The sequence below is a fragment of the Vipera berus genome, assembly GCF_964194415.1.
Source record: "Vipera berus genome assembly, chromosome: 1".
Lineage (NCBI taxonomy): Eukaryota > Metazoa > Chordata > Lepidosauria > Squamata > Viperidae > Vipera > Vipera berus.
This window is the reverse complement of record NC_138202.1, coordinates 178,850,583-178,876,323: the sequence shown is the minus strand read 5'-3', so window position 1 is coordinate 178,876,323 and position 25,741 is coordinate 178,850,583. Positions and strand designations below refer to the sequence as shown.

Here is a 25,741-nt window from a genome sequence, read left to right as displayed (position 1 = left end):
AACATTGTCCATAGGGTCGCGATGGGTCGGACACGACTTCGCAACTAACAACAACAACATATATAAAAATCTGATTTTTTATTTAAGTGGATTCTTTTGATTTTTATCAAATTTATTTTAATAAAATGCTTTAGGAGTAAAAATCTAAATACAGTTTTCTATTTAAGATACATTAATAATTTAGTTTATTCAGCATGAAATGGAGCTTAGTTATGTAGCATGAGGGTGTATATTCTGCAGTATTTACATTTTTGGTAAACTCATTCAATGAATCCAGGCTCTGCAAGCTGAGATAACATGCACTGCATTGATGCATTCATACAATTTCACAGTAACCATGGGATAAATCATAAAACAAAGTTCAGGAATATTCCTTTATCCCATTGTTTTGTAAATCTATGTTCACTACAAACTGTATGATTGTTTGAAGAGAAATGCATCTGTACCAGGCTCTAAGTGTTTTAATTAAATAAAAGAATTTGAGTAGTTTTCCAACTATGTGTGATTAACCTATTAACCTAAAGTTGGTTCTGATATTGCTGTTTTACTAACCTGACAGATTATTATTCTAAATAGGAAACCTTCATTTTGTTTGGAAATAATGTTAAAGAGTCTAACTACCAGCAAGAATGAGTCCTTACATTTAAAGAGCACCTGTCATTTTAGATCTATCATGGCAGCGTCTGTTAGCGGGCATTCACTATCCAGCTGCCTGCCATGTCCCTCATCTTGTTGTGTCACAGTGGCATCACCAGCCATCCCATTAAAGTGAGTGAGACTGTCCGTGAGTCAACAGTGGGTCAGAGGAGGAGCCGCTGCAGGACAGAGATGACAGTTGCTCTTTAAAAATTATGATTTAAATTGAGTTGATTTAAATCAAGCCTTTTTACTAGTGATTTAAATTGTGATTTAAATCAACTTGATTTAAATCAAATCCACCCTGTGTCCCACCACGAAGTTTACTTAGGAAGTTTACTTAGGAATGCTCAGGACTGAGTTTGTATGTGTTTGTGTACACATGCATATATGGAGAACCAGTTTGAGTACTGGTTAAGGCACCATGCTAGGAACCAGGAGACTGGGAATTCTATTCCCACTTCAGGCACAAAGCTAGATGGGTGCCTTTTGGCCAGTGACTTTTTTTCAGTGTTAGAGAGAAGGCAGTGACAAACTAGTTCCAAAATGTTTAAGAAACCTTCAGGAACCTTCAGGCTGACACTTCGGGAAAGACTGAGAAAATTCTGTTGTAAAATATTGAAAAGATTCTCAAAGAAAGAGTGAGATATGAAATATGAATATTCTGTTATATGTATAACAGAAGACAGGCTGTGAAAGGGATATGGGCAAGTTATATTGGCAGTGTGACAGAAGTGGTTTGACTGGATTTTTTCTTTTAAAAAACTTCCTAATTTAGGCGTATATAATTTGTAAGAAGACCAGTATAGTAAGTTGAAGTTGGCCATTGTGAAAAATAAACTCCTGGATTAAGATTGGCCTCAGCTTGGGGTAGCAGCACTATTCTTAAGATTTTATGTTGTAAAAATGAAATCTGCATTATTTTCTTATTACATTTCTTAATTCTAAAGAAAATTAAAATTATATCAAATAACTAAAATAAGTAAAACAGTGATTATAGAATTCTTGATAAATGAATAAATTGTGGCTTAAATAACTGAAGTTTCCTGGCTAGTGATTCTTATATTTAAATTGATTTACATTTAAGTTTAGTTCTTTGCATTCTTTCTCTTCTTTTGCATTCTGTTTAACTCTTTTTATTCTCTAAATTGGTATAATTGAAGACCTCAACTTCCACTTTAGGTCAGAGTCAGTATTATAAAAATACACAGTGAAGTGGGAAAAATGCAAAAAAAATATTGAGGTTAAATATGACGTGCGAGAATAGTTTCAGATTTTCACTGTAATTTATTTTTAAAAATCTAAAGATTTTCATTGTAAATATAATGATTGGCAAAACTGAAGAATAGATTATGCTTATAGCCTAGTTCATTAGGCAGCCTTCAGGTTGCTGAAAAGCTTTTATTTATTATAGTATTATTATTTCTCTAATATTTTTTTTTCTGTAAGCTGGGTTGGAAATGGATAAGCAGACATCCCAAGGTATAGGCCAGGGGTACGCAACCTCGGCTCTTTTATGACTCATGGACTTCAACTCCCAGAATTCCTGAGCCAGCTTGGCTGGCTCAGGAATTCTGGGAGTTGAAGTCCATGAGTCATAAAAGAGCCGAGGTTGCCTACCCCTGGTATAGGCTAATAAGTAGATTTATTGTAGCAAGATTAGTGAAGTCACTGTGAAAGGCTTTCTGTGATGATTTTATACCATATTTATTTATACCTTATTTATAGTGAAATAAAAGTTCAAATTTGTGCACCTCTTTCAACCCCCTCCCACATCCTCCACATAAGTTTCAAAGGAATTTTTGGGTAAGAGACAGTTTCTGTTTTCTCATGTTTTCATAACAGACTGATCTTGTTTCTACCTATTTAAGAACTGGGGCCTGTACTCAGTTCTGTTAAAGAGTTTGAACTATTGCATCGTTTGTGGGCTCAAAAATTGCAGTGTACTTGCCTCATTAAAGCTTTTGAGAAGTTTGCATTTTTCTTCTTCTTTAGAGTAGACACAATAAGCAGTAGTAAAGACAGGCTTTTTTATTCCTCCCTGTAATGATTTGCCTCAAATATTACTCTGATGTTGCACTAGGTTGTCTCGTTTGAATGATTTGTTTATATGTAATACCCCAGGAAGTTTCTGGTTGTAAGAGCTATGACAGTAAATCATGGTATGATCTTTCTGTACATTATTGCATTGTCTTGGTGAGTATTCTTATGGGATTCAGGGAGAACTTGTGCCAAGTCTCATAAATGATGCACTATGTCCTATGGACTCCAGATTGTAAGAATCTTATTTGCTTCAGCATTCCAGTGACTGTTAGGAGATCTAGACTATCAGTACTAATGTATTGCAGGATCCAATCTGTGTCAGTCACTGGGACCAGAGTTTTAGTTTCCCTAGCTTTCTACTAATGTATGTATATTCCCAGTGCCCAGTACAGATTTTTTAATATACAGTAGTGGCCAAAATTGTGGAAACCATTTGGGAAAAGTGTACGTTTTAGGTTTGATGGCTAATAACACCATTTCTTTTTGGAGTAGTACCATAAAATTATATATCAATGGAAAGGTAATTTAATCAAGAATGTAATGCAATAATTTTTATGAAGGATTTGCTATTAGAATAGCAGTTATAAAGAAGAAAAATGAAACACGTAGAAAAAATGAGATATACAAAAATTATCACTATGTCAGTTAATAGTTGGGTAACCTTTAGCATGAATTATGGCGTTACAACGTCTTCCCATGGAGTGAACCAAGTCCTTTAGTTCTGCAGCTGTTATAATGCGAAACCAAGATTGAATGATTGCTTCTATTAACTGGGTTTTATTGCTGGGTTGCTTCTGACTAACAAGTTTCTTTAGTCGGCTACATAGATTTTCAGTTGGATTAAGGTCTGGGCTATTCCCAGGCCATTCCAGCAGTGGAATATGATTATCTTGAAACCACTTTTTGCACACAGCAGCAACATGACATGGAGCTGAATCCTGTTGAAATATAAATGCTTCACTGTCTTGGGAAAGATCTTGTGTGGAAGGCTTCAGTTTGGGCTCAAGTATTTCATTAATATACTTTTGGCCATTTATATTCCCATTAATCACACAAATTCTGCCCTCACCTTTTGATGTCATACAACCCCAGATCATAACACTGACTGGGTGTTTCACAGTACATGTAATGCAATCAGGATGCAAATCTTCTCCGATTCTTCTCCTTACGTATTTTATGCCATCTCTACCAAACGGGGAGATCTTGGTCTCATCACTCCAAATGACACTGTCCCATTGTTCCTCTGTCCAGGTAACATGGGTTTTAGCCCAGTTTAGTCTTTTCAACCTTTGTTTGAGAGATAAAAGTGGCTTTTTTCGTAGAATTCTAGATTTTAGGCCAAATTCCCGCAGTGTGGCCTGAACAGTCTTTGCATTCAACTTCACATTGCATTGCGCCATTTCATCTTGTATACACCCAGATGATTTTCTTCTGTCACGTAGGCACACTCTCTTAATTCTTCTATCATCACTTGCTGTTGTGCATCTTTCCTGCCTTTACCAGTGTGGTTTTGTAGTGACTGAGTCTCCTTATACCTCTTCAAAAACTTAGAAATACCACCTTTGGTTAAGTTTCCACCAATTTTTCTTCTAATTTCTTTATAATTGTAGCTTTGTTCACTTAATAATGCTATTTTACATAACTTTCTGGGCAACCAGTCAACTCTGCACCATTACTTTTAATTTTATTATGTTTTACAAGCTCACTATATGAAAGAACACAAAAAAATCCAACCAACTTGATAGTGATCACATAACACGCTGACAAATGTCCTCCTCTCAGCTTCAATGCATGACATCAATAACTGATCTGATTGGCTCATTGTCAAAACAAGATGACACCTGATTGGCTGTCTAAACACTCATGCTCATTGGCCACAATCAGATGAAGGAAAGGTACCTGGTATCAACCTAAGCAAGTTGTGCTTCCTTTTTCTGGTTATTTGGCTATAACTTTTCATAGAATACACATAATTGAACAAACTTTGTTGGATTACTTTCTTGATTAAATTATCTTTCCATTGATATATAATTTTATGGTACTGCTCCCAAAAAAGTGGTGTTATTAGCCATCAAACCTCAAATGTACACTTTTTCCAAAAGGTTTCCACTACTGTACACTGAAATTATTCCCCACCCTTAAAAGATTCTCTTTATAAGTTAAAACAATAAATACTGTTTGAACCATGTGTTACCAACTATAGGTATTTCTACAGTTTAGTGACCGTTTGAAGTTACAGTGGTGCTGAAAAAAACAACATGGCTGTTTTTCACACTTATGACTGTTGCGACATCCCTATAGTCACGTGTTCAAAATTTAGATGCTTGGCAGCTGACTTATATTTATGATAGTCGCAGTGTCCCTGGGGTCATGTGATCACCTTTTTCGATCTTCTGACAAGCAAAAATCAATGGGGAAGCCAGATTCACTTAATAAGTCTGTTACTAATTTAACAACTGCAGTGATTCATTTAACAACTGTGCCAAGAAAGGTTGTAAACTGAGGACTACCTGTGTGTGTGTGTGTGTGTGTGTGTGCGCACATATATATATACACATATATATATACACACATATATACATATACATACATACATACATACATACATACATACTATATATATATATATATATATATATATATATATATATACCCATATCTGTTCCATGGTATTAAAATTACCATTATAAATCAGAATTAATCTTAGGTTCTTACAATTTTAAATTATAAAGCTATTGCTTGAACTTCATCTTATAGGACTTTTCCTAAAATTTATTTTCAGCACTATGCTGCGACTTCCTGCTATCCATAGGACTCTTGTTGGTGTTATCTGGACTGCTGCAGGATGCGGTAAGTTGACTTTCTATTCAGATTCTCTGTATGATGATTCCCTATTTTAATTTTCATTATTGAGTTTGTTGATATCATATTTTTTTCATGGATCCTATTACTGATAGAATGACTGATTCCAAAAAGTAATCGTTGCTTCCCTTCTTGGATTTGGCAACCCTCAGCCCATCACAGCACCTCTGTAGTGTTAGGATTCAATTACAAAATGTTGCTCCCTTGAAGTAAGTAATAATGTGCACTCTCAAAAGCCTGGCTCAGTGTACACTGGTTTGTAGACATACATTCAGTTTCTTAGTTTGGACATACATTCTTGGTCTGAATATTTGTACTTATTTGTTTGTTCAAGATGTTAGATCCAGTCCCTTGTCACATGAAAATTTGGATTACTACCTGCTTATAGCTACTTTTGAAACATTAAGAATATTGAAATCATTTTCCAGAGAGCTGAAATTATTGCAGTGGTTTCCAAGCTACTATTTATTATAATTAAGGGTAATGATTTTATCTCTTTCATGTTGTATAACTTGTATAATAGGTTGATTAAAGATCTGACTTACTGAGAGCTTGGGTGGGTGCAGAGGGAGGAGTCTCTGGACTTTGAATGTAGCATCAGCCAAGATCCCACGGATGTGTGATGGAGTAGCTATGGTTATCCAAGATACTCTGATGGTATTAGTGCCATGTAGACCAGACAAAGAAATCAATCCCATAAGAAGATTAAAACTATTTTTATTAAGATTGACAGAATTTTGCAAGTCTATCTGTGCTGTACTTCCTCTCCTTTCTTACAATCCCATGAATTAGGAAAGATGTCTATTTGAGTAGCTTCCAAATGCTATGTTTGTTGTGAGCTTAAGAAATCCCCCCCCCTTGTCACTTTGGTACTGGAGCTCATGAGTCTTCATCAAAGTTATTTACCTTACTGTCTGTAGATGGCTTTCAGCAGCATTGCTCACAGGTAACCAGATGTGATGTTGATAATACCCAGCTTTACATCTCTGCCCTGGGTCAACCAAGAGATAATGCTGGAGTATATGGAAACTATAGGTCTCAATGTCTAAAAGCTATAAAGCCTGGATGGAGAGGAACACATTTTAATTCAACCCTAGCAAGCAAGTCTGAGTAACTCTAGGTTTTAGGGTCCCATGGATCCAGTGATTTTCCAGCTTTTAATTTCGGAACAGTGGCATGTCCCGGAGGTTTTTTCACTTACAGGTTGTGTGCCAATTTTTCCTGAATCAGGAGGCAGTGCTCACAATCACTTATAACTTGGTCGCTTCCTGAGAGGATTACTCTACACAGGAGTGACTTTGAAAATCATCTGGAAGCTTCAATTGGTCTAGAATGTGGCAGCACAGACAATTATGGGTATATCTCATTATGCCAGTGTCACATCTTTCTGAACTGCACTGGGTCTCAATTTGCTTCTGGGTGCAATTAAGAGTACTGATTATGACCTATAAAACCCAGATAGATATGGGACCAAGATATCTCGTCTCTACTCATCCCATTAAGTCAGACTGGAAGGGCATACTCTGGGTCCCATTGATCAGGGACTGTTGTCTAGTGAATCCCCCAAAGTAAGCCTTTTCTGTTACAGTATCTGCCCTGTGGTACATCATTCCCCTTACACTGAGATCTACTGGCAATAATCGTGCTAGTATTTCAGAGTTTTAAAGCCGTACAACATGGCTATTGTCTTAGATATGAAACTCAGGAGGTTGAGGTAAGTGACAATTAGGTGTCTGCTATGGTTATGGTTTTTATTTTGACTTTAAAAATGGTTAGTCGCTTAGAGATGCTGCTTTTTAAATGGGTGGCCATATACATTTATTGAAATAAAATAAATGATACATACTTAAAAGAAATTGATTATTACTTACTGCATTAAAGGTATCTAATTTTGTTTTATTCAAGCACGCACCACTTCTACAGCAGCTAGCAACCTGATAGAAGTTTTTGTTGATGGTCATTCTGTTTTGGTGCCTCCAGGAACCACAGTACTTCAGGTAGAATGAATTTATGCTGTGCATAAATATTAGTATTGTTTATTTTCCATTCTTTTAAATGTTGCACACACAATCCTTACCAAGATTTGTGATACCAATCTTTGCTGTATTACAGTCCACCTCTCCAGATTGATGAAATACTTGTTGTTTTTTTAGCGCTTGACGTATATAGCCAGGGAAGTCTACAATGCTTTTTAGCACAGAAGCCTGGCAGTCTCAGATGACTAGTTCATTTTGTTCATGCAAGTGTGCTATCCATAGTACACCACAGTGGGCGAACTAGCTTTGCATCAGTTGGCTAGCAGTGATGAAATATTATCTCATGGTTATAGGTTAGGATGGCAAACATACCAGTACTCCACCCTCCTCTTTTCCCCATAAAAACTCCCTGAGATGATTTGGACTGAAAGAGTTATTAGTCCAAAGTCACCCACCAGTTTTCTTCTCTTAGGTGGGACTAGAATTCACAGTCTCCTGGTTTCTGGGTGAACACCTGAAAACCTACACCAAACTGCCTCTCGATCTTATAATTGGGTGAGAAGGAAGAGTGAGAGGAGATGATATTAACAGTGAGAGAGAAAAATTAAATAAAGAAGTTAAGGTTAAGGAGATAATTACCCATAGATGTTATGTTTTACAACAGTTGAGCATAAGACAGACGCTTTTGAAATGCTCAGTTGATTAACACATGTAACATGATAAACCTTTTGTCTCTATGAAATAGATTTATTCATTACAATTATTTATATTACAATATTTACTACAATTACATATTTTTAGGATAACAGTCCTGTCAAAAACAGTTTACAAGCAATTGAAACAAATGTGCTGGAGAAGTGAAAATGTTTCCCGCTATTGCTTTTAAATAGTATCATTTACTTTTTCTCTGTTGAGAACTGTTTCTGTTTATGGCACACCCAACTGAAATCCTTTGCCCATAGAACATGTTTATAAACAATTTTTTTTGTACTTGTGTCCGAGGCACCAAGGCTCTTCCAGATTGAAAGTACCGGTATATGATAGAAGCTGTAAACAAAATTTAACTCTAGCAATTAGTTTGTTTCAAGTACAAAATGTGCTTATGTAGCCGTTAGTAAGTTATTTTTCATTGTCCATAGAATTATCTTGTTTCAAGTTAGCGCAGAATGAAAGTTAATAATTCAGTTAAAAATTAATGTTCTTTTATAGTGGTCCATTTTATTAAAGTAGGTTAAAATTAAAACTTTAAGCTGCGCTTGGTTATGGATGATATGGACATCATTTCATTTTTTTATTGTTAATAGCACAGTATGGAAATGGTATTTTGCCAAAAGTACAGAAGAGTTGCCTTTTTTCAGGATGTTTCCCAACTTTCCAATGGGATATTTTGTGTAGTCCCCATCTAGCTGCTCTGCCCCTGCTTACCTTCCAAACATTGACAGTTCTTGCCTTTTGCTCTTAAGTGGGCTGTCTTAAAAAGGTTTTAGATAAGGTTGTATTTTATACCTTTCACACCTTCAGCTTCTTACTAAGAGAAAACTAAAATTATTTTTAAATGAAAAGCAGTAAGTACATGATATCAAGGAAATACTTTTTTCTTTTTCTCTAAGTTGTTTCATTTTCAGGAAATAATTATGCCTTGGTAACTGTGACTCTCACCCTTCACTTTTATTATAAAGGAGGAAAATGTTAAGTGTTGTTTTACTGTAATTACCTTGAAAATTTTTTTTAAATTAAGGTGTGGGGCTCCTAACATCCTAACAGATGGCACTATAAATCTGGAATTAGTAGTTTTTACTTACGGTACTTATTTTCTCTTAGCATCATTTAGGAGTATCGCTGCATAAATGATTAATCCGTATTAATCTACTGGGGAAAATTACGTGGTACCGCACAATTATTTTTATGCTACCCTCTGGTCTTTCAGTAAAGTTATGTTAAACTGTATTTAATTAGGTATATAATTTAGTACAAAGTAAATATGCTTGTTTATAATATCTCTAGATCATCAACCAGTAATTTCCCAAGCATATTTCAAAGAGGTTTTTATTTATGCCATTTGATTATTCCAAACCCCTGTGTAGCTTTATATTAATAAAACATAGTATATGGTATAATTATTGGAAGGCACATAGGAAAGAATATCTATTGCTTTAAAACTTGGTCCTTGTGATTCAAACAATGGTTTGATGTTGCTGGATTTACACATTGTGCTAACATAAGTGAGTTCTTGGTTCTCTTTTACCATATTGGGTGATTGATAAATTATGGTTTATGTTTTAATGTGCATGTGAATTGGCACATCATTTTAAACTGTAACTTGAATTAGAGAATAAAATTAATTGTATAGTGATCACATATTTTGTAATTTTTAAATGGATAGGCTTATTCAAAAAAATTTGTATTTCTCAATATAGAGAATTATTAGAAGTAAAAATGTTTGTTAATTAACTTCAACTTCAACATTTTTCATATATATACAAGTAGTAATGACTTTTTTCTGCATGTATTTTGAGGAGTTTTTGATGTTTAAAAATAAACCTGTTGCATTTAAACATTCAGCTAACATACAAGCTGAGTTGCTATTATATTTTATTTTTAAAATACTAGTTTCTCTTTTTCTTTTTCCCCCATAGTATTCTTCCTCTAAAGTTCTTACAAATTTTGTTTTAATTGTTCTTTAGTTTTTATTTTTGTTTTGTCACACCTACAAAAAAGGAAAAAGCACAATTGCTTTAATACAGCAACAGAGATACAGCAGCTTCTTCCATGGCTGATGTGCAGGAGGGGAATATTATACAGTGCCATCCACAGTTGCATCTCTTCTCTGAACTTAGGTGAGAATAGAGGGAAGAGAGCAACAAAAAATAAACTCTCCTTTGAGGCACCTGGTGACTTCATCTATACCAGGGGTGTCAAACTCAATTTCATTGAGGGCTGCATCAGCATTGCAGTTACCCTCAGGGGACCGGGTGGGCGTGGCCAGGGTGGGCGTGGCCTACTGGGTGGGCATGGCTAGAGTGCGTATGGCCTACTGGGTGGGCGTGGCCAGCTCTATGTCGTTTGCATCAAGGGTGCCTATGGGGGCCTGGGCAGGAGTGGGACAGATCTGAGGGTCTCTGGCAGAAGGAGGGTCTCTGGGCCAGGGCCAAGGCAGTGGGGGCCGTTCCCTCACTGTTTCCAGGATGGCTTCGCGGGCCACATGAAACCACTTCGTGGGCCGGATCCGGGCCCCGGGCCTTGTGTTTGACATGTCTGATCTATACAGTCATGTAATTTTCTTGACAATAATGCCAAGCAGCAAACATCTTTAACTAGACACATAAACATACACACGAAATGCAAATTTTACATAAACCCTGATTGAGCATTTGTTTCTATAGTCTGACATTTTGAACCAAAGTGTTCATACAATGCTATCATCTAAACACTACGGTTTTGTTTCTGTGTATTATTGTATAGAACTCTCAGTACTGAAAAAACAATGTGATAGAAAAGATAGTCAAGGAAATTCTAATAGCTCTATTATTATATATTTATGAATGTGTGTATTTGTGTGTGTGTGTGTGTGTGTGAAATCACATCTACCAATTTTTTAGATGGTATGGGTCTTTACATGCATCAAGGTCTTCTAAAAAACCTAGGATGTCATAATGTGTCAGTGTAGTATATGTGCAAAACCAAGCAGTGTGCCTTTTGTAGTTGCCAAAAGGCAGTGGAAATTTTGTTAAAGTGCAGATCTTCAAAGTGCCGTCCAAAATTTTTTGGTATGGTACCCAGTGTACAGATAATCACTGGGATCACCATGGCCAATTTATGCTGTAATATTTCAACTTAGAGGGACGCGGTGGCTCAGTGGGTTAGGACGCTGAGCTTGTTGATCAGAAGGTCGGCAGTTTGGTGGGTTGAATCCCGAGTGCCGCGTAGCAGAGTGAGCGCCTGTTACTCGTCCCAGCTTCTGCCCACCTAGCAGTTCGAAAGCACGTAAAAATGCAAGTAGAAAAATAGGGACCACTACGGTGGGAAGGTAACAGCGTTCTGTGTGCCTTTGGCGTCTAGTCATGCTGGCCACATGACCACGGAGACGTCCTCGGACAAGTGCTGGCTTTTCGGCTTTGAAACGGAGATGAGCACCGGCCCCTAGAGTCAGAAATGACTAGCACGCATGTGCGGGGGAACCTTTACCTTTACCTTATTTCAACTTAAGTTTTCAGATCTTGATACTTTGTGATCTTCTCCAATATCTCCTGGTATTGCTACATGAATTATCCACACTTTCTTGTTTTCAACCACAGATAAAACTGGTGGGATATTAGCTGAGACTTTATTAATTATATTCAGAAATCCCATAGTATTTTAACTTGCTCATTTTCAACTACTTTTTCAATTCTGTGTTCCCAATTTTTCGTTCCTGGCACATGATAATTTTGACAGATGTTCCAGGGAATCATTTGGCAACTGTGTTATGTTGTTTGTAATCAGTTTGCAATCTTGCACAAGCTAAGTATATTATGTATTATTTCTTCTTCCTTTTTGCACAAGCTGCAGTTTGAATCATTTGACAATTATTTGATATTAATATAAACTTCTAATGTGAGGACAGCAGTATAAAAGCCGTACTCTGGTCTGGAAGGGTGTTGTTTAGAGTGTCTACTGTAACTTTTTTTCTTATACCGTATATACTTGAGTATAAGCCGAATTTTTCAGCCCACTTTTTGGGCTGAAAAACTCCACTTCGGCTTATACTCCAGTCAACAAAAAAAAAGAACTGTCCGTTCGTTCGGAACAGGCTGCTGAGAGAAGCTGCCTCGCCTGCTGCGCCCCCAACAACCGCCGCTGCCGCTTTCCCCCCCCCATCGCTCACCCGCTGCCCCCGAAAATGCAGCTGCCGCTTTCCCCCCCCATCGCTCACCCGCTGCCCCCGAAAATGCCGCTGCCGCTTTCCCCCCCATCGCTCACCCGTGCTTTCCCCCCCATCGCTCACCCGTGCTTTCCCCCCCATCGCTCACCCGTGCTTTCCCCCCCCATCGCTCACCCGTGCTTTCCCCCCCCATCGCTCACCCGTGCTTTCCCTCCCCATCGCTCACCCGTGCTTTCCCCCCCCATCGCTCACCCGTGCTTTCCCTCCCCATCGCTCACCCGTGCTTTCCCCCCCCATCGCTCACCCGTGCTTTCCCCCCCCATCGCTCACCCGTGCTTTCTCTCCCCATCGCTCACCCGTGCTTTCCCCCCCCATCGCTCACCCGTGCTTTCCCCCCCATCGCTCACCCGTGCTTTCCCCCCCATCGCTCACCCGTGCTTTCTCTCCCCATCGCTCACCCGTGCTTTCCCCCCCCATCGCTCACCCGTGCTTTCCCCCCCCATCGCTCACCCGTGCTTTCTCTCCCCATCGCTCACCCGTGCTTTCCCCCCCCATCGCTCACCCGTGCTTTCTCTCCCCATCGCTCACCCGTGCTTCCCCCCCCATCGCTCACCCGTGCTTTCTCTCCCCATCGCTCACCCGTGCTTTCCCCCCCCATCGCTCACCCGTGCTTTCTCTCCCCATCGCTCACCCGTGCCGCCCCGAAAATGCCGCTGCCGCTCGCCCGCTTGCTCGCTTCCTCGCCCGGGGACCAGCACCAGCCAGCCAGCCCGCCGGCGAGAAGCCCGGCCCGGAGGTGAGGGGAGGGAGCGGAGTCGCTCACCCGTGCTTTCCCCCCCCCCATCGCTCACCCGTGCTTTCTCTCCCCATCAAAGATCCTTGGAAGTAATGGTTGGAAAAGTTTGCAAGTCTTTGGGAAAGTTCAAGAAGTGAAAGGAATACCCTCCTCTTGAAAGACCAGATAAGGCAGACAGGGAGATGAAGAGTTCAACCGAGTTTCCTCTTTTGTTCAGGCATCTGCACCCGCTGCTTTTAAACTCGCCTGGCGCTGCAACGGCACCCGTTTTCCCCGGCGAGTTTTCCCTACCTGGCCCCTGCAGAATCGCGGCGGCGCCCCCGGAGAAGCCTACCCCGAGGCTGCGGCCGATTTTTCCTTCTCCTAGACTCTGCCGCCCAGAGCGTTGTTTCTCCCCCTCGTGCGTGCATGGGATGAGGCGAGAAACCAACAGCCTGCGTCCGTCTCTCTTTATGTATATTTCTGTATATATCTTATCTCGGGATCTAGACCTTTCGAAGGAGAAGGGGCGGCTGGAGTTCGTGAGTTGCTGTGGGACCCAAGGGTTGGGGGAAGAGAGATGGGAGGGAAAAGGGGAGAAACCTGCCGCTGGCTAGTTCTTTGTCTGATCGGGGAGCCTGAACAAAAGAGGAAACTCGGTTGAACTCTTCATCTCCCTGTCTGCCTTATCTGGCTTTTTGAAACGCACCACCGGCTGCTCCGTCCAGAAGCCCAGATTCGGGAGGGCTGCTTGGCTTCCACTTGAGCCCATCTATGTCCGCGGGCCCCCCCCCCCACTACCCCTAGACCTCCGCCGCCGGCGGAGGCTGGATCCGCGCTCCGCAGCGGCAGGGCGCGGATCCAGCAGAAAGAAGCAGGCAGGCAAGGCACGGAGATCCGGAGACCTGCTGATGATTGGGGAGGTTTGGGCACCTCCCCAAACCTCAGCAGGTCTTCGGATCTCCGTGCCTTGCCTGCCTGCTTCTTTCTGCTGGATCCGCGCCCTGCCGCCGGCAGAGGCTTGTGGAGCACGGATCCAGCCTCCGCCGGCATGCAGGCAAATCCTGCTAAAGGGCTTTCCCCCCCCCACACTGGATCCGCGCTCCGCAAGCCTCTGCCGGTGGCAGGGCGCGGATCCAGCAGAAAGAAGCAGGCAGGCAAGGCACGGAGATCCGAAGACCTGCTGAGGTTTGGGGAGGTGCCCAAACCTCCCCAATCATCAGCAGGTCTCCGGATCTCCGTGCCTTGCCTGCCTGCTTCTTTCTGCTGGATCCGCGCCCTGCCGCTGCGGAGCGCGGATCCAGCCTCCGCCGGCGGCGGAGGTCTAGGGGTAGTGGGGGGGGGGGCCCGCGGACATAGATGGGCTCAAGTGGAAGCCAAGCAGCCCTCCCGAATCTGGGCTTCTGGACGGAGCAGCCGGTGGTGCGTTTCAAAAAGCCAGATAAGGCAGACAGGGAGATGAAGAGTTCAACCGAGTTTCCTCTTTTGTTCAGGCTCCCCGATCAGACAAAGAACTAGCCAGCGGCAGGTTTCTCCCCTTTTCCCTCCCATCTCTCTTCCCCCAACCCTTGGGTCCCACAGCAACTCACGAACTCCAGCCGCCCCTTCTCCTTCGAAAGGTCTAGATCCCGAGATAAGATATATACAGAAATATACATAAAGAGAGACGGACGCAGGCTGTTGGTTTCTCGCCTCATCCCATGCACGCACGAGGGGGAGAAACAACGCTCTGGGCGGCAGAGTCTAGGAGAAGGAAAAATCGGCCGCAGCCTCGGGGTAGGCTTCTCCGGGGGCGCCGCCGCGATTCTGCAGGGGCCAGGTAGGGAAAACTCGCCGGGGAAAACGGGTGCCGTTGCAGCGCCAGGCGAGTTTAAAAGCAGCGGGTGCAGATGCCTGAACAAAAGAGGAAACTCGGTTGAACTCTTCATCTCCCTGTCTGCCTTATCTGGTCTTTCAAGAGGAGGGTATTCCTTTCACTTCTTGAACTTTCCCAAAGACTTGCAAACTTTTCCAACCATTACTTCCAAGGATCTTTGATGGGGAGAGAAAGCACGGGTGAGCGATGGGGGGGGGGAAAGCACGGGTGAGCGACTCCGCTCCCTCCCCTCACCTCCGGGCCGGGCTTCTCGCCGGCGGGCTGGCTGGCTGGTGCTGGTCCCCGGGCGAGGAAGCGAGCAAGCGGGCGAGCGGCAGCGGCATTTTCGGGGCGGCACGGGTGAGCGATGGGGAGAGAAAGCACGGGTGAGCGATGGGGGGGGAAAGCACGGGTGAGCGATGGGGAGAGAAAGCACGGGTGAGCGATGGGGGGGGAAGCACGGGTGAGCGATGGGGAGAGAAAGCACGGGTGAGCGATGGGGGGGGAAAGCACGGGTGAGCGATGGGGGGGGAAAGCACGGGTGAGCGATGGGGGGGGAAAGCACGGGTGAGCGATGGGGAGAGAAAGCACGGGTGAGCGATGGGGGGGAAGCACGGGTGAGCGATGGGGAGAGAAAGCACGGGTGAGCGATGGGGGGGGAAAGCACGGGTGAGCGATGGGGGGGGAAAGCACGGGTGAGCGATGGGGGGGGAAAGCACGGGTGAGCGATGGGGGGGGAAAGCACGGGTGAGCGATGGGGGGGGAAAGCACGGGTGAGCGATGGGGAGAGAAAGCACGGGTGAGCGAAAGAAGCAGGCAGGCAAGGCACGGAGATCCGGAGACCTGCTGACGTTTGGGGAGGTTTGGGGAGGTGCGCGCGCACCTCCCCAAATCTCCCCAAACTTCGGCAGGTCTCCGGACGGCGGCGGCTTGGGAGAGGTGCGCGCGATCCTGGAAGCACCGAAGCCTCGGCCGCGCGCAAGTCCTCGGTAAGTTCCGGGCGGTCACTTGCTTCGCGTCTCCTGAGGGAAGGGGGGGCGACTGGAGCGGGCGTGTTTCCTCGCCTGCTGGGCGCCGCGATTTGCCCAGGGAACGCGCGGGCCCCGAATGGCAGCGTGGAACGAGGAAGCGGACAGCCAGGGCTTCCCCGAGAGCCGCGGCCACACAGGGTATTCCTGTGTATTCAGGCTTGCAAAATGGCGGATCGAGCCTCTGCTGGCGGCGGAGGCTTGCAGAACGGCGGATCGGCTTATACTCGAGTCACGAACTTTTTCCAGTTTTTGGGGGTGAAAATGGGGGTCTCGGCTTATACTCGAGTCGGCTTATACTCAAGTATATACGGTAGTTGTATTTCTTTATAGAAGATTGAGTTTAATATTGCAAGCCAACTGCAAAAACTGAAAGCAAAGGAAAAAACTATGTTTAGGAATGTAGTTTTTTATAGAACAACATACAACTTGTACCTTGACATTCTCTCATTTTGTTTCATCTCTAGGCCTGTGAAAAGGTTGGAATGCAAATTCCTCGCTTTTGCTATCATGACAGATTATCTGTAGCTGGAAATTGCAGAATGTGTCTTGTGGAGATAGAGAAAGCCCCCAAGGTATTTATATCAATATATTTTCTTGAAATTGATCTCTGTCACTAGCAGTTACTTTCTGATATTATGTTAAATGTTGAGTTTTTCTGGAATGTATTCACAAAAATTTAATCCAACATGTTTGTTTAAATTACTTTAAAGTTGTAACGGGCCTTTAATTTATTATTATGATTGTAATAATGTAAAGAGAGATTCTTACAAGAGAGTTATGAGATATATAGAATACCAAAAATTTTCATGTAATATATGATTAGAATTAACAAGCCAGTAGCAAAGTTCCAAATGCCTGCCTTCCTTACTTGTAGAACATTAGGGTGTTGTAGATTCCCCTGGGCTAGCTTCTTACTGACCAAAATCAGATTATTTTACAAAGGCCATAAACAAAACAAAAAAGCCATTGCTGTCACTACTTTTGTTGTTCCTACTTTTTCTGCATTTTGCCTTTTGATGTGAGAGTTTTGGTTAATAATTGTTTAACTACTGATAGACCTGCTCTCGTATATATTTGCTTTTAATATCTGATTGTAAAGCCTTTTTGTCAGCAGATTTTGTTAAATTGTGCATTTTTAAAATTTATAGCTATCCATTATAAGGCAATCTTCAGTTTTAATACTATGGGGAATGAGAAATCCTATCCAGTTTCTCTAAAATAGTCCTTTTTATTTTATTCTGGTACTCTTTCTTCAATTTAAAATCTTTTCGTGCTGTATTTTTGTAATTTTTAGTGAGAGAGGAAACACACCAGATTCCTTCAATATTTTGGTTGCTGTTTTTAAAGTTCTTGAGACTCTACAAAGTCTCTTTGAAGTGCGGGTGACCAGAAGGTTCAACAATGTTCAAATCTGATAGTACAGTGGAGTTATACAGAATATTTGCCATAAAGCTCCAGTATGTTAACTGATATTATGTAAGCATAAACAATATGTTCACAAATACATTAGTGAAATAATCTTGTAATTGTTGCAGCCAGTTGCTGCTTGTGCCATGCCAGTCATGAAGGGTTGGAACATTCTGACAAATTCTGAGAAGTCCAGGAAAGCAAGGTAAGCTATCTCTCACTGCAATTAATTCTCTGCTTGCTTATATGGAAGGGCTGTCCTTGTATCTTCTTAATATATTAGAATAATTTCAGAGAGTTGGATCTCTCTCATTTTTTCATTCTCCATTAAAAAATAGTTCAGTTTTTAAGAGGAAGGGGATATACTGTTGTTAGCAATAGTAAATAAATTGATTTGTTTCATATAATTTTTCCAGTGTTTTAATATTAACTATCATATTGAAATCATTTTTGTTTTCAAACATGGATCTACAACAGAGAAGGGGTAATGGAGTTCTTGTTGGCTAACCATCCACTGGATTGTCCCATTTGTGATCAAGGAGGGGAGTGCGACCTTCAGGTATTATCCTGTAGGATGTTGTTAAAATACTACTTGAAGAAAACTGTTTCTCAGCCACATGAGTTGGTTTGCTTTTGTTAATTATCTTTAGGATCAGTCAATGATGTTTGGCAGCGATAGGAGCAGATTTCTGGAAAGCAAACGTGCAGTTGAAGACAAGAATATTGGTCCTCTTATAAAAACTATCATGACCCGGTGTATACAATGTACTCGCTGCATCAGGTAACTGCGGTGTACACCAACAGATTACATAATAAGCTTTGTGATTAGGGGAAATCGATATATCAGTATGTAATAAAATTATAAAAGTGTTTTATCAGGTACAGACATTCAAATGCATAAGTAGACTTGTTTTCAGGAAAGTCAGATCAGACTAAGAAGGCAATATTTATCATTTGTTCAGATGAATAGTGAGGTTTCTAATCCTTTTTTACATTCAGTTATTATTATTAGAATCATTGGTCAACAATGATATAACACTAAGTGCACGTAGCACTTGCAACATTTCTTGACTCATATGTCCTTATAACATTATGTTGTATTGCTATCTAGGAGCATTGATTGAATGGCTATTAACTGAGTGGCACTTGCACAGAAGAAAAAAAGAGTTGTATATAGCAGGCCCTGGGCTAGGACCAGCTCTGAAAGTCAGGGGATTTTTTTTTTCAATGTGTGAATTTAAACATCATGACTTTCTAACCCCTAACTCCTCCCCAAATAAGAAAAAAATTGCTTCCATGTTTAAGGAAATACAGGATTTTAAAGGGGTGTTAGGCTTAAAATACACGTTGTATTTTTAAAACATGCCAAAATGCAATTTTTTAAAAAAAAAAGTTTAGCTCTGCTCATTTTACGGAAGGCTACTGTAGTAGCTGTGAGTGGAATGCTGAGAAGGGATTTGCAGATGGCTACTGCAGCCGGAGGCTTTAGATGCAGTTTTGGAGCGTCTGCAGAGGTTGCTACCAGGACAGTAATTTTTACTATGGCAAAAGAGAAATGATTACATGAAGTGTAATCATATTAATAGTATTGGATGAATATACTTTAGTTTTTTACACACACACACATTTTGCAGCTTGTCTCCTAGCATGCTATTCAAAAATTAGTGGGTTCTTCAGCTAAAAAAGAAATATAAATTTCTGTCTTATGTGATGATCATCAAATACAGAAGTCCTCATTTAGCAACTGCTTAGATTAGTGATGGTTCGCAGTGATGAAAAAGTAACTTTGCGATCAATCGTCACATTTATGACCTTCACAATGAAATGCAGTGTTGAAACCAAACTCTCATCTGGAACTTCAAATAAACTCCATTTTGACAACATAACACTTAAAGCAATTGAAGCAATTGAAGTGTTATGTGTTTATCAAAATAAAATTTGAAGAACTCTAAATGTTTTGACCATAGAAAACAATGGAAACATTGTTTCATTGTACAAAAAAGACTTTCTATTTTACATCTCAGATCCCAAGAATAGATTCATGTTATATTGCGCAGAAAATTGGACAGAGGAGGAAAAATCCCATTATTGAAGTTTTGCTTCATTTTCCTCATATGCTGTTCTTCATTTAAATATGAGCCTGATTGCCTAATCTGCTTCTACATAATAGATTTGCTATAAAGTCTGGAGAGTTCCTACTTGTGTGGGTAGGTAACTTAAGCCTATGCACAACTAGCACTCTGAACTAGGCCTAGAAACCGAGCATTATCAATACAGCTAGTATAGAAATGATGTTATGTTGATAACTTAGTTTTTGGAAGGTAGTTGCATTCATAAGTTTTATACCAGTTGAAGCTTCTGAATATTTTTAAAAGCATTATCATAAAGAGCACATTATAGTAGCTTTGATTGGATGTAAGCAGAGTATGAATGACTGTAAAAATGTTAACTTTTTCTAGTAGATGTAGCTATCGAATCAGCTGATACCATCTGTGGTAACCTTCTGTGTCTTATATGTTTATGTTTGTCTTTACCAGATTTGCAAGTGAAATTGCAGGAGTTGATGATTTAGGAACCACAGGAAGAGGAAATGAGATGCAAGTTGGCACTTACATTGAAAAAATGTTTATGTCTGAATTATCAGGCAATGTGATTGATATTTGTCCAGTGGGTGCCCTTACCTCCAAGCCTTATGCCTTTACTGCTCGACCCTGGGAAACAAGGCATGTATCTTTGCTGATATTTGAAAGATTATATTACATTTTATAGTGTCTGTTATTAAATGCCAGATAAGAAGGATAATCTTTGAACCTTGTAATCTCTTTGACTATTGTAAAAATCCCAATGAAACTCCGCTAATACAGAACAATTTCCTATGTAGTAGGGATTATACAGGGAGATTTTTTTAAACTGAGAAAAGCAACATCTGTTAAATTGGAAAATTTGTATAATAGTTCTTTGAGAACAATATATGCTTAATGCCATGTGATGACAGTAATAATATCACTTAGAAAACTTTCTAAGGCATTTAACTCTGGGAGAGTCTGTAGCAATCTAAAAAATTGAGACCTTCAAATCTGGTCACTTACTATTTCCTTAAGATGTATCCATTTCCTTAGGATACAGCCCATTAGAAAGAGGGAGGAGAAAGGAAGGAGAATTAAGATAGTAATGAAACAAAGGGCAGCCTTGTGCAAAGCTATGTCTTGAATAGTTCCCTTCCCATTGCTGGCTGTTAGTTTCTAGGGAAAAACAAGGGTAGGCATGGGAAATATTTACTAATCCATGACCATGGTTGTTGTAAACATGGTAGCATATGATTTAAGATCGATTATTAAAATTGATAATACAATTATTTAACTAGTTTGTGTGCTTTCTTTTAGGAAGACAGAGTCTATTGATATTCTTGATGCAGTAGGAAGTAACATTGTGATAAGCACAAGAACTGGAGAAGTGATGAGAATTTTGCCAAGATTGCATGAAGATATCAACGAGGAATGGATCTCTGATAAAACAAGGTATATTTTATAATTCACTATCGTCTCATAATATATACAGGTGAAACTCGAAAAATTAGAATATCATGCAAAAGTTCATTTATTTCAGTAATGCAACTTAAAAGGGGAAACTAATAAATGAGATAGACTCATTACATGCAAAGCAAGGTAGTTGAAGCCGTGATTTGTCATAATTGTGATGATTATGGCATACAGCTCATGAAAACCCCAAATCCACAATCTCAGAAAATTAGAATATTGTGAAAAGGTGCAATATTCTAGGCTCACAGTGTCCCACTCTAATCAGCTAATTAAGCCATAACACCTGCAAAGGGTTCCTGAGCCTTTAAATCAGACATGTCAAACACAAGGCCCGGCGGCCAGATCCGGCCCGCGAAGTGGTTTCATGCAGCCCGTGAAGCCATCCTGGAAACAGTGAGGGAACGGCCCCCACTGCCTTGGCCCTGGCCCAGAGACCCTCCTCCTGCCAGAGACCCTCAGATCGGTCCCACTCCTGCCCAGGCCCCCATAGGCACCCTTGATGTGAACAATGTAGAGCTGGCCACGCCCACCCAGTAGGCCATACACACTCTAGCCACGCCCACCCAATAGGCCACACCCACCCTGGCCATACCCACCTGGCCCCCTGAGGGCAACCGCAATGCTGATGTGGCCCTCAATGAAATTGAGTTTGACACCCCTGCTTTAAATGGTCTCTCAGTCTGGTTCAGTAGGAATCACAATCATGGGGAAGACTGCTGACCTGACACTTGTGCAGAAAACCATCACTGACACCCTCCATAAGGAGAGAAAGCCTCAAAAGGTAATTGCGAAAGAGGTTGGATGTTCCCAAACTGCTGTATCAAAGCACATTAATAGAAAGTTATGTGGAAGGGAAAAGTGTGGACGAAAAAGGTGCACAAGCAGCAGGGATGACCGCAGCCTGGATAGGGTTGTCAGGAAAAGGCCATTCAAAAGTGTTGGGGACTTTCACAAGGAGTGGACTGAGGCTGGAGTCAGTGCATCAAGAAGCCACCACACACAGACGGATCCTGGACATGGGCTTCAAATGTCGTATTCCTCTTGTCAAGCCGCTCCTGAACAACAAACGTCAGAAGCGTCTTACCTGGGCTAAAGAAAAACAGACCTGGTCTGTTGCTCAGTGGTCCAAAGTCCTCTTTTCTGATGAGAGCAACTTTTGCATCTCATTTGGAAACCAAGGACCCAGAGTCTGGAGGAAGAATGGAGAGGCACACACTGCAAGATGCTTGAAGTCCAGTGTGAAGTTTCCACAGTCTGTGTTGATTTGGGGAGCCATGTTATCTGCTGGTGTTGGTCCACTGTGCTTCATTAAGTCCAGGGTCAACACAGCCATCTACCAGGAGATTTTGGAGCACTTCATGCTTCCTTCCGCAGATGAGCTTTATGGGGATGCTGACTTCATTTTCCAGCAGGACCTGGCACCTGCCCACACTGCCAAAAGCACCAAAAACCTGGTTCAATGACCGTGGGATTACTGTGCTTGATTGGCCAGCAAACTCGCCTGACCTGAACCCCATAGAGAATCTATGGGGCATTGCCAAGAGAAAGATGAGAGACATGAGACCGAACAATGCAGAAGAGCTGAAGGCCGCTATTGAAGCATCCTGGTCTTCCATTACACCTCAGCAGTGCCACAGGCTGATAGCTTCTATGCCACGCCACACTGAGGCAGTAATTGCTGCAAAAGGGGCCCAAACCAAGTACTGAGTACATGCTTATACTTTTCAGAGGTCCGATATTGTTCTATGTACACTCCTTGTTTTATTGATTGCTTGTAATAATCTAATTTTCTGAGATTGTGGATTTGGGGTTTTCATGAGCTGTACACCATAATCATCACAATTATGACAAATCACAGCTTGAACTATCTTGCTTTGCATGTAATGAATCTATCTCATATATTAGTTTCCCCTTTTAAGTTGCATTACTGAAATAAATGAACTTTTGCACGATATTCTAATTTTTCGAGTTTCACCTGTATATAGTTTTATTTTTATATATGTGCTGGAAGTTTGAATGTGTTTTAGAACTGTTTCTAAAATGATACTTTCTGGGGTGCATGGAAATAATAGAAAAATTGGTTTCTATAATTCAGATCATTTTTTAAAAATGCATGGCTGTTTCTTTGAAATCATTCAAAGTTGGTTGTGGTCAATAGAGTTGTTTGTAAAATGTTTAAAAGGATTTTTAAGATTATGTTTTTGTGGTGCTTTATTGCTTATACTGGCATTTTTAATTGGTGAATAAAAACTGTTAGTGACGATAACAGAAATAGCAAAGATGGCAAAATTAACTTATTTGATTAGAGAGAGAGAGATCAATAACTATATATATTAGGGAATGGAAACCCTAATTAGTTTATGGAAAGAAGGAAATTATGATGTAACATTAGAAAGAGAGGATAAAGTATAAAATATGTATAACAACTGTTGAGAAGATTGGAAGCCACTTCTTTAGTACTTTTCCTTTTCTTTCCCTTTTTTTTACTTAAATACTTTTTTTAATTCTGCTTTAATTCAAGGTTTGTAGTGTTTTTAATTCTATTGGAAAACTTTAAAATATTTTTTAAAAGGAAAAACTATTTGTCACAATCCTGCATCTTCAAATGTTTGCTAAATGTGATTTTTAATAGCTGCTTCCAATATTTTCCTTCAAACAAATGTGAAGCTGACAGGCCTGTATTTCCTAGATCCTCCAGCTTCTGGAGGCAGGTTGTTCCACTGGTTAATTGTTCTGTCAGGAAGTTTCTTCTTAGTTCTAGGTTGCCCTCAATCTTTCCATTGCTTCTTGTCCTGCCTTTGGGCGCTTTGGAGAATAGCTTGACTCCCTCTTCCTTGTCACAGTTTTAAGTGAATCACTGCAGTTGTTCAGTTAGTAACACAATTGTTCAGTGAATCTGGCTTCCCCATTGACTTTACTTGTCAGAAGGCCATAAAAGGTGATTACATGATCTCAGGACACTGCAACCGTCAAATACATGCCAGTGGCTAAGCATCTGAAATTTGATTATATGATTATGTAGATGCAATGTTCATAAGTGTAAAAAATGGTCGTAAGACACTTTTTCAGTGCCACTGTGACTTTGAACAGTCATTAAACAAATGACCATAAACAAATCCCTATTTGAACTTAATTAAACTTCTTTTATGTCTATACTCCAAGTTTAAGTACTCAAATATTGCTGAAATTTTAGTATGTTTTTTCCAGTTGGACAAACATTGTCCTTGCAGCTGTAAAGATGTATCTTAATAAATTATATTTTTAATGTGTTCTTGCACTGTACCTAATAAAAAATTAAAAATGTAATTTCATTTTGAATTTGATCCCTAAAATTTCCTGACCAATGCTACATATATCTTTCCAATACTTACATGTTCACCATGTATCATAGAATGTTCCTTCTGTTTCTTGGCATTTCCAGCAGTTATTGCTGTAGGATTGAAAGTGATGGGCTGATTATTTTTTTAATAGAGTTCCATACTTTTATCTTGAAACTCAAATACTTTGGCCACCTAATGAGAAGGAAGGACTCACTGGAGAAGAGCCTAATGCTGGGAAAGATTGAGGGCAATAGAAGAAAGGGACGACAGAGAACGAGGTGGCTGGATGGAGTCACTGAAGCAGTAGGCGTGAGCTTAAATGGACTCCAGAAGATGGTAGAGGACAGGAAGGCCTGGAGGAACGTTGTCCATGCGATCGCGATGGGTCGGACATGACTTCGCAACTAACAACAACTTTTATCAAGCTTCATCTTATATGTCCTTTTAACTTTATATCTTTGTTTGTGTCCCTGTATCATAAGTATCTGTGGAGCTGATTATCTGGGCCAGCTCCTTCCCATATTGACATTCTGCTATTCAGGGATTTAATCCATTCTGCTAACCCTGATACGTAGCTTGCTGTATGTGATATTTGGAAGAGAAAACTTGCCTCTATCTTTTAATTCCCTTTTTTGAAATTCCACTGTATAGAAAGAACTTGATAAGATATTGCCTCTTTGAATGTTGAATTTTATTGCTTTATTTATTGATTGATTGGTTGCATTCTCAGTTTGAGTACATATATTTCTCTCACCAACTTCTGAGCACTATTTAAGAGTAGGTCTAGTATTGCCCCCTCATTATGACCAACTGCTCCAAGACGTGGTCATTTATTTATATTATGGAAAAGTACATTTTGTGCTGAAAAAATTAAAAAGTTAACAGTGGGATTGGTAGATGTGTATTTCAGCTTCAGTTGCTTCTATAATCAGTTTTATATTTGCTTTTCAGATTTGCTTATGATGGCCTGAAACGTCAGCGACTTATTGAGCCGATGATAAAAAATAAAGAAGGGCTGTTCACTTATGTATCTTGGGAAGAAGCCTTGAGTTATGTAGCAACTGTGGTAAGCTTATGGACTTGACAGACTATTTAACGCTACTTCTAAATTTGATATACATTTACTTAAGAATTCTCATACTTTGAGGAATGTTACCTTCCACATTTCAAAAACAAGAAGCTTGTTTATTTAATTTATATGACTACTTGCATGTGATTTTGGGAGGTAACACAAGTAACAATCATAGTCTTCTACCATTCATAACAATTAAAAGCTACGTTAAAAATACAATAATAAACAATTTGGCTACATACAGTGTAACTGTTTAATAGGTTCCACACTTCTTTGGGATCCCCAAGCCCAATGGCGCAGCCACTTTTTGTGGGCCTTCCAGAAGACCAGCAAGGTTGGGGCCAATCTCACTTTGTTTGGGGGG

General features: G+C 40.6%; 1 protein-coding gene across 5 annotated transcripts in view; it reads left to right on the top strand.

Moving 5' to 3' along the window:
- The window catches only part of NDUFS1 (NADH:ubiquinone oxidoreductase core subunit S1), a 45,938-nt gene that overhangs the window by 6,673 nt on the left and 13,524 nt on the right, over nucleotides 1–25,741 (top strand). For 2 of the 5 annotated variants that reach the window (XM_081336353.1, XM_081336356.1), the window contains exons 2-10: nucleotides 5,462–5,529; nucleotides 7,447–7,538; nucleotides 16,504–16,611; nucleotides 17,575–17,651; nucleotides 17,924–18,005; nucleotides 18,097–18,227; nucleotides 19,984–20,169; nucleotides 20,830–20,964; nucleotides 25,257–25,371. In XM_081336353.1, the coding sequence (XP_081192479.1) occupies nucleotides 5,466–5,529; nucleotides 7,447–7,538; nucleotides 16,504–16,611; nucleotides 17,575–17,651; nucleotides 17,924–18,005; nucleotides 18,097–18,227; nucleotides 19,984–20,169; nucleotides 20,830–20,964; nucleotides 25,257–25,371 (990 nt within the window). In that variant the 5' untranslated portion in view covers nucleotides 5,462–5,465. Of the gene's footprint in view, nucleotides 1–2,375; nucleotides 2,443–5,461; nucleotides 5,530–7,446; nucleotides 7,539–16,503; nucleotides 16,612–17,574; nucleotides 17,652–17,923; nucleotides 18,006–18,096; nucleotides 18,228–19,983; nucleotides 20,174–20,829; nucleotides 20,965–25,256; nucleotides 25,372–25,741 lie in introns of those variants that run through there. The other 3 variants (XM_081336355.1, XM_081336357.1, XM_081336354.1) reach the window with 2 other exon arrangements.